The sequence below is a fragment of the Phacochoerus africanus genome, chromosome 4, assembly GCF_016906955.1.
Source record: "Phacochoerus africanus isolate WHEZ1 chromosome 4, ROS_Pafr_v1, whole genome shotgun sequence".
NCBI classification, from domain to species: domain Eukaryota; kingdom Metazoa; phylum Chordata; class Mammalia; order Artiodactyla; family Suidae; genus Phacochoerus; species Phacochoerus africanus.
In genome coordinates this window covers 62,865,487-62,875,457 of record NC_062547.1, presented here as the reverse complement: position 1 = coordinate 62,875,457, position 9,971 = coordinate 62,865,487, and the positions used below count along the sequence as shown (strand labels likewise).

The 9,971-nt window shown below is 39.9% G+C and overlaps 1 protein-coding gene across 1 annotated transcript; it reads left to right on the top strand.

Annotated features, from left to right (window-relative positions):
• Positions 1–8,423: 8,423 nt before the first annotated feature.
• On the top strand, positions 8,424–9,368 carry LOC125124234 (olfactory receptor 10H4-like). The gene has a single exon (XM_047774381.1). It carries the CDS (start codon positions 8,520–8,522, stop codon positions 9,366–9,368), a length of 849 nt encoding a protein of 282 aa, XP_047630337.1. The 5' UTR covers positions 8,424–8,519.
• The last annotated feature ends 603 nt before the right edge of the window (positions 9,369–9,971 follow it).

The window sequence follows — 9,971 nt, the reverse complement described above, 5'->3', positions numbered from 1 at the left end:
TGAGGAGGAAATCCTGGGGCCTGTGGGAGTTAAGTATAAGTTAAAGACTAGCCTTTGGATCTGAAGGTTTCTGGGGGGGGATGATTTATAAAGTGAGACCTAAAGGGTTAGTAGGTGTGACCCAGTAGATGTATGCATCTGGAGGAAGGGTTTCTAGGAATAGGGAGTAGCAAGTGCAAAAGTTCAGGGTGACAGAGGCATGATGCATTCAGGGACAATGGTATGTCTGGTGAACCTTAGAGAGTAGGATGCAGCTATGAAGGGGGGAGGTGTCTGGAATGTGAAGGCATGTAAATGGGAGGGACAAGAGTATGAAAACCATAAGGGCCACAAGAAGAGTCTTTTCCAAGAGCAATGGGCACCCTAAATATTTTTAAAATACATACAGAAAAGAATTTTAAGATATTCCATGATGTGAACATATTCATAAACATTTGGGTTGTTTCCAGTTTTGGACTCCTATGAATGACATTCCTCTGAATAATTAGTACATGTCCTTTAGTGGATAATACTTATGTGTTGTTCTATTGTCTGTGCCTTACGTGTGTAATTGCTGAGCACAGGGGAGATCTATAGTCATCTTTAATAGATAACTGCCAATCAGTTTTCCAAGATGGTTGTACCAAGGAGTTGGTTTCAAGCACAAGCAGCATGGTTAGGTTATTTTTCGTAGAGAGCTCTTTATGGCTGCTGTAAGAGAAGTAGGCTGCTGAGGGCAGGGAGGGGCATGGGAACCCAAGGTGTGGTGAAGAGAGGTGGGAGGAGGTAGGTGAGGGCATCCAGGACTGAACTAAGTGGCCAAACTTGAGGATGATTACAGAGGTTGAGTGGACAGTGTTGCTGAATATTTATGGCATTAAATATGTGGCTTCTTTCTATACCAAGGATCCAACCTCCAACTCTCTGGACATCAACGATGTCCTACAAATCAGTTCTGACACTGACTATCTGGAGTTGGGGTCAGACTTCACAGGTGAAGGGCTCAGTCCCACAAGACTTGTCCCACTTCAGATGCCAGTTATCACTGGCTACAAAGTTGGAAGTTTCCACAACCCAATCCCACTTTCAGGTTCTACACGCTGCTAAAATGACTTGTAGATTTCAGGGAAGTCCCTTGATTGCTATTACCAGCTTACTATATAAGATACAACTCGGGAACAGAAAAATGGAAGAGAAACAGTGGGCAAATTCTAGGGGAAGGAGTTAGGAGCATACATTCTTCTCCAGATGCACCACTCTCCCAGCACCTCCATGTGTTCACCAACCTAGGAGTTCTCCAAATCCTGTTGTTTGGAGAGCTGCTATAAAAATTTCATCACAGGGCCATGATTGATCACAGAATTGGTCATTTGTGATTAACTCAATCTGCAGCCCCTCATCTCCCAGGAAGTCTAGGGAGTGGGGCTGGAAGTTCCAACCTGTTACTTATGCCTTAGTCTTTACTGAGACCAGCCCCCATCCTCAAGCTACCTAGAGGCCCCCAGCCACTAGTCATCTCATCAGCATAAAAAAAATACAGTTATCATTCCTAAGCTGAGTGTCAGGAACCATAGGAAAAAAACCAAAAGATCAAATATTTTTATTTTATCACAGCAGAGCGTGTGCTAATATCAGGCTTTCTGGCTTGCATCACCAGGACAACAGGAAAATGATAGAAATTGATTAAGAAGATAGATGAGGCTTTCCAGTGTGGCTAGAAATCATAGAGTATTTATATTGCTCAAGAGAAACTAATCGCCAAGACACAGCTCCAAATTATCCTTATTCTCGGAAGCCTTCCAGCTGCCATTACCCAAGGGCACAGCTCTGTATTCCCACTCTGGGCTCTTCTGGGTCCTGCCTTCCTTCTAACAGTACCTTGACCCCACAGGATTGAGGACATCCATATCTAGCCCTGTGTCCCCCAGGACTGGGAGATTTCCTATCCCCAGCAGGGGCTGCAGCCTCTGGGTGGAGAGAGGCAGCAGGGACGCTTTGTTGTGTATGGATAGCTGAAGAAGGAATTAGAAATTGCAGACCAGAAGGTCTCTTGAGGTCCCTCACAGCCTCTCCAGACTCTGAGGGCCGCACTTCCTGGTTGGTTTCTTGGAGAGGCAGAGGGATCAGCTTGCCAGAGCCTGCAGTCAGCATAAAGCACACTCTATCAGTTCCAAGAGACACCACATCTGATCCTACCCCTGCCTGTGGCTGCCGCTGACAGCCACAAGCAGGGAAACTTCTTCTGCCTTCCACTGCTGGCTGTTTCTTGGAAGAGGTGCCCAAAGCATAACAGGATTGGAAGAGAGAGGGTAAGAAGGTAGGATTGTATTGTTGTGAAAAGTGTTGCCCAAGCTGATGATGAAGTCAGAGAAGGGTAAAGGGGTATTAAAAGAGGATCTTAGTCTTGGGAGGCTGTCTGGGGTCTTCTCTATTTGCTCACTCTAGGTCCATGGTTCTTACCCAGCTAAGGTGCCCTTTGCAGTTCCTATGTCAGTGGTTCTCAGCCCAGGGTGGGCATTTAGACATGTCTTGATCATTTTTGGTTGTTAACACTTATTGTGGGGAAGGGATGCTACTAATATCAGTTAGGTTGAGTCCAGGAGTGCAGCTGAACATTGCACAATGAAAAAGAAAGCCAAGAGAGTTCCCATTGTTGGTTCAGTGGGTTAAGAACCTGACTAGTATCCATGAGGATGGGGGTTTAATCTCTGGTCTTGCTCAGTGGGTTAAGGATCTGGCATTGCTGCAAGCTATGGCTTAGGTCACTGATGCGGCTCAGAACTGGCATTGCTGTGGCTGTGGCATATGTCGGCAGCTGCAGCTCTGATTTGACCCCTGGCCTGGGAACCTCCATATGAAATGGGGCTGACCCCAAAAAGAAAAAAATAGAGAGAGAGCCAGAGAATAATCTGACCCCAAAAATCACTAGTGCTAAGGTTGAGAAACCATGCTCCAGGTATGTCTGTTCTCAGCTGTTGTGTCCTGGGCTTGAACTTACCTTGAACCTTGAGCAGAGGCTTTAGGGGTGACATAGATGTGAGTTGAATGTACTCAGTCATGTGTGTAATGTTTACTTAGCAGCTGTGTCTGAGCCATCCTCTATGGCCAGAGGAAACAGAATTGTGCCCATCTGTCAGAGGAGTTAGGAGAACCCACCCTAAAGAATCACTGTTTTTCCTCCAAGCAATAGGTGGAATGCTGGACTGTGGGTATGAGGCAGGGGCTGGAGAAGAGAGTGGAGGATGGATCAGACTCTTAGAGGGAAGTGTGTTGTGTGATTACCAGAGGTACTAAGCCCTCCACTAGGGTGAGAGACCATGAGTTTTGAATGAGGCCAATTGGTGACATCTAATAGAGCGTGCCACAAAACCCATCAGAAGAAGGACCACAATCTCAAAGTCACTGATAACTATATTTATAATGTATTTACTTAGAGGTAAACTCTGAGCCTTTTATGTGAATCCTCATGTACCCACTAAAGGAAGTTCTCTGTGTACCCCTATTTTTTGGAGAGGAGGCTGAGAGCTGGAAAGTTCTTTCTTTCTCCCATACTGTGAGAGCTGGAATTTGAACCCTGGGCCTGATGGCTGCATACTTTATATATGTATCAGAAAATTCTCTCTGGAAGCCAGAGCAGATTGGAAGCAAAAAAGGGGATATAAGAAGATCCTGGGACTTCGATCCGAGGGAGAGGAGACGGAGCCATATAGATGGAGAAGAGTGAAGGAAACTGAGACATACTTAGTTGGGAAGGAGAATGCTGAGACGCAGGCATCAACTGTTTTCCAGTTGATGCCAGTGTCTTGATTTCTGGGTGGGGAGCTTAGGTGGTCAGAGGCTTTATTTTTCAGTCATAAAATGCAGTCTTCCTCACTCCAAAAAACATCCTCACTCCAGCCAATTTCCTCACTGTCTTGGTGACTCTTTGTCCTCCAAGTTCTAGGCTGACCCCTACTGTGGTCAATAATTAGAGACAGTACTCTAGTGAGATTACTATGGAGTGCAATTATGGGGTACCCATCTCAGAGCCAAGGAGTTCAGCAGCTCTGGGTAGAAATATGGCTCAAGTTACTCATAAAAAATACATTTTTAATTTAAGATGGACTTTAGGTGCAGAGGTTTGAGCTATGATATTTCCAGTTTGCAAGTTTTGACCATAACTGGTTTGCACAAAGTCCTCTTATTTCATAAATTTATTATCTTTCTTTCACCCATTTCCTTTTTGTTAACAATTATTTAAAAAAATACGTACTGTGTGTGTTTAGGTTTGCATGTATTCTTGCAAGTTATGTATTGTTTTCTGTATGCATATAATTTATTTATTTTTTATATAATGATTTTAATTTTTTTCCATTATAGCAGGTTTACAGTGTTCTGTCAATTTTCTACTATATAGCATGGTGACCCAGTTACACATACATGTATATACTTTTTTCTCAATTTAAAGTTGATTTTTAATTTTTTAAACCAATGGGTTTTATTTTATTAGAGAATCTTTAGGTTTACAGAAAAACTGATCCAATAGTATAGCAGGTCCCAACTTATCTCCTTTTCCTGCACACAGTTTCCTCTATTATTTATATTGGTACATTTGTTACAACTGATGAACCAATATAGATATATTATAATTTACTTAAGTCCAAGTTTACATGAAGCATCACTCTTGGTGTGGTGTATTCTATGGGGCGACAAATATGTAATGATACATATTCATACAGACTGGTTTCATGTTCCATATTTTTAATTTTTTTCTTTTTTTAAAAATTAGAGTATGATTGCTTTACAGTGTTGTGCATAGCACAGGGAACCATATTCATTCTCCTGGGATAGACCATTATGGGAGATAACATGGGATAAAGAATGTGTATATTCTTTTTCTATATTTTGTGTGCCCAAATGGAATTATGCTGGATAATTCTTTATTTGTTCAATATTATTGTAAAAGTCTATTTATACTGCTGTGTGTACATCTAATATCTGTTTGTTTCCATTTGTTTGGAGCTCCAGTGTCTGCATCTAACCCATCTGACCTGAATTATCCCCAATTGCGACAAGCAGTTTTTTCCAATTCCCCCTCTACAACAATGCTACAAAGGACATCCTCTTAGTGACTTCTTTATAAATAGGTTTGAGGAGCGAGATGGATTTAGGATTAAATTTGCCGATGTACACAGCTTGTATGTTCTGAATTTTCACCATTCTACCTTCTCACCAGCAGTACAGGAAGATTTTTTTGCCCCACAGTCCAATCAACATGGAATTTTCTAATTTGGGGAACTGATTAGGTGTACAATAAAATTCCATTGCCATTTCCATTCTATCCCCATCTACCCCTCTTTTCCTGAGCATCTTTTCATTTACGTGTAACTTCCTCTGTGATTTATCTGCTCATATCTTTTCCTCATTTTTATATTGAGGTTCCTACTTTCTTTTATTTATTCTTCTAGATCATATTTGTCAGGTTTTTTTTTTGGACAGGGGGATTTGGACATGCCTGTGGCATATGGAGGTTCCAGGGCCAGGGATTGAATCCAAGCCACAACTGCGACATATACCACATCTGCAGCAACAGTGGATCCTTAACCTTCTGTGTCACAGAGAGAATGCCTTATTTGTCAATTTTACAAAATGCAAATTATCTTTCCCCAACTTTCCATCCACCTGATAATTTTACCTAAAATATCCCGCATGGGACCATAGTACTTAATGCTGATGTTTTCATGCCTTTTAAAAAAATCGCCTTAAATTTTGTGCTTTTAAAAATCAGCAGTTGCTGCAAATGACATTATTTTCTTCTTTTTTATGGCTGAGTAGTATTCCATTGTGTATATGTATCACATCTTCCTAATCCAATCATCTGTTGATGGACATTTGGGTTGTTTCCATGTCTTGGCCATTATGAATAGTGCTGCAATTAACATGCAGATGCATGTCTTTTTTAAGGAAAGTTTTGTCAGACTTGTGGTTGCCAAGGGGGAGGGAGTGAGATGGATTGGGAGCTTGGGGTTAATAGATGAAGACTATTGCCTTTGGAATGGATTAGCAATGAGATCCTGCTATGTAGCACTGGGAACTATGTGTAGTCACTTATGATGGTGCATGATAATGTGAGAAAAAAGAATCTATACATGTATGTGTAACTGGGTCACCATACTGTACAGTAGAAAATTGACAGAACACTATAAACTAGCTATAATGAAAAAAAATCACTATACAAATTTGAAAAATCAACAAAGTAATTCTTTACACTTTCTCTATTAAACTTACATATTATATTTCATATTTATGTCCTGAATCCAAATGGTTTTCACCTTTGCATTGTGGTCTTGAGTGAAAATTCAGATTTACTTTGCTTCATAACATGAACATTTTCCCACCACAAAGTAGTAAAAAATCCATCTTTTCCCTTTGATTTGTGCCACTACCTTTATCATATATTAGGTGTTGAATAATGAAGGGATATTTTCTTTGATATCTAATCAGTTTTATCAGTATCTATGTCTATTTTGGGTTAATACTTAAAAAATGACTATGATTCTATAATGTGTCTCACTACCTGGGAGGCTATATCTTTCTTATTTACTTCTTTTTTTTGTAAGATTAGCATAGTTTTGCACTGACTTTATTTTTAGAAGGAATTTCTGGTTAGTTTTATCAAATTCACAGTTAATACACTGGAATTGTAACTGCAATTGCACTGATGGTATAATTGGGAGAAAAGATGATCTCATAATATTAGCGCAACTCATCTGAGAGTGTAGACTGTTTTCATATATTCAGATCATCTTCTACACTTTTATTAGTGGTTAAAATTTTGTCTTTTGTGATACTGAATATTTTTGGTTAAATCCTAGGTATTTTATAAGAGAGGATTTCAAAGTATGAGATGAGGACCCCTAAGAGTCTTGGAGACACTTCCTGGGGATCCATCATGTCCTTACTTTTCCAATTACATGTATTGATATATTTTAATCACAAAATACAATTAAAACAATGTGTTCCCACAGACTAAATGCAGAAGCAGATATGAGCATCAACTTGTCTCCTACTAGGCAAACATTAGGCATATTTGCAAACATGTAAAACAAGGACACACTTCTCACTAAATGTTTTTTGGAAATGTAGTTACTCTCACATAATATGTTATTAATATTAACACATAATAGGTTTATTATGATTATTTTAAATGTACTAATAAGGAAATATTTTTGAAGAGTCTCTGTTTTAATTTCTAATATGGTAAAAATAAATAGTTATAATTCACCTAAACAAAAGTCCTTTTAGGGCCTCAATAGTTTTTGAACATAAAGGGGTCCAAAGACCAAAATTCTTGACAGCTATTTCTTTATAGTTTGTGTCACTATTGGGAGTCTTCTCTTCATTTTAACTTAAATTATATACTTTGAATGATTATTACTGGTATAATACCATGAGAAATACTATGTTTTTTGAAAGCTGATCTTGCCTTCTGCAGAATTGTGCTCTTACTGTTCTAACATTGACCCTTTTATCTCTTCTGGAGAGATGTTCAGGTCTCTTCCCTTCAAGTCCTTATATATCTTTGTTTTTTTTTTCTTTCTTTATAGCTCCACTCATGACTTTCAGTTTCACGTTAAAGAACATCAGAGACAGTGAGTAACCTTGGCTTGTTTCTGATCTTAAATAATGCATGTAAAGTTCCCCACCTAGTATACTATTAGATAATTTTTAGTATCTATTTTTATCCAGCTAAGAAAGTCTTCTTCAATTTCATGTTGTAAAAAGTCTTTTTAAAAAGTCCCCAATAGCTATACATATACCAAATCATTATGTTGTACACCTAAAACTAATATAGGGTTAAATGTCAATTATATCAGAGTTTAAAAACCATAAATAGTAGTTGAACTTTAGAACACGAATTCCTTACTTGATCAAAATAATTACATGATTTTTTTAAAGGTATGTGATGAATCACATGATGCTGCACCATCTTGTCATTTATGGGATAAACCAACATCACTTGATCATAATTTGCTATTTTTACTATACCCATTTCCTTTGACTAGGTGATGTCTCACAATGGATTTTCAAATCCACGTGGATAGGTAAAGCAGGACCATAATTATTTTTCTTACAAACATTCCCACTATAACCCTGGTCATATATGTCTATCTTGATTATAAGCCTAAGCATTTTATTTCTTTTTGATGGTTGATAAAAACCCAGGAGGCAAACTTTGCTTTAATCACATAATATACTAATCTAATTTATCATAATCACAGTGAATGCTAAGAACTATTATGATTTACTCCATTTTACTGATGAAGATTGCATGGCCCAGAGAAGTTAAGCAAATACTTATATAGTATAAAAGTCTTTAATTGCCATTTAATCTGTTAGAGCCTATGTTTTAACCACTTGCTTTCATTCAGTTTCTGATCTCAACAGATGCAGCATCCTTGTCTGGTCAGAACTATAGCACAGTGTCTGAATTCATCCTCATTGGCTTCTCCAACTTCCCTCAGCAGCTCCTGCCCACCTTCTTCCTGCTGTACCTGCTGATGTACCTGTTCACGCTGCTGGGGAACCTGCTCATCATGACCACCATCTGGAGGGAGCACAGCCTCCACACACCCATGTACCTCTTCCTGTGTGCCCTCTCCACCTCTGAGATTCTCTTCACGGTCGCTGTCACCCCTCGCATGCTGGTCGACATGCTCTCCACCTACCGCTCCATCTCCTTCACAGCCTGTGCCAGCCAGATGTTCTTTTCCTTCACATTTGGCTACACCCACTCCTTCCTGCTCATGATCATGGGCTATGACCGCTATGTGGCCATCTGCCACCCTCTTCGCTACAACATGCTCATGAGCACACGTGACTGTGCTCGTCTTGTGTCCTGGTCCTGGGCTGGAGGTTCAGCTGTGGGGATGATGGTGACAGTGATAGTTTTTCACCTCACCTTCTGTGGGTCTAATGTGATTCACCATTTTCTCTGCCATGTTCTTTCTCTCTTGAAGTTGGCCTGTGGAAATGAGACATCTTCTGTCACCTTGGGTGTGATCCTGGTGTGTGTCACAGCCCTGATGGGGTGCTTATTCCTCATTGTTCTCTCCTATGTCTTCATCGTGGCTGCTATCTTGAGGATCCCCTCTGCTGAGGGCCGGCACAAGACCTTCTCCACCTGTGTCTCCCACCTCACCATAGTTATTGTGCACTACGGTTTTGCCTCCATCATCTACCTCAAGCCCAAGGGCCCCCATTCTATGGACAGTAACACTCTGATGGCCACCACCTATACAGTCTTCACCCCCTTTCTGAGCCCAATCATTTTCAGCCTCCGGAATAAGGAGCTGAAGAATGCCATAAAGAGAAGCTTCCAAAGAGCTTTCTGTCCCCTAAGCTCCTGACCACAAGGGTTGTGGTAAGAAATATGATAGAAGAGTTGGGGATAATAATGTCTGTCTTCACAGAACTCTTACAGTGATTCAAGTATAAGAAAATACCCACACTCCACAGGAGTTCGAGTAGCTATTTGTCTTTCTCCAATTTTCCCCCTTCTTGCATAGGCTCAAGTCATCATAACATCTTATTCATACTCAGTGGGATGAACTATATCCCATTAACCATGCCTAAGAATGTGTTATCTATTTATAGGCAGGTGGGGAGCACCACATGGATGTGTCAGGACCCTGATGCATGTGCGTCTTCTTGAATGGACTAGAAAGAGAATACTTTGTCCCTCAGCCCCTCAAAATAAGAATTAACCAAACCTAAAGATAATAACCCTTCTGAATTGGCTGTTTTAATAACCCTTCTGAATTGGCTGTTTTATGTATAAAGTAATGTATCTAGTGTTTTATAACTATTACATTTTAATTATAGCAAAAGTACAAAGGAATATAAAGTATATATAAAGTATAAAGTATTTGATGCTGATAATGGTGTACTATTTACAATTCCTCACTGCACATTGTAGTGATGAGTCTAAGCGAAGTTTTTATGTTGAGTTG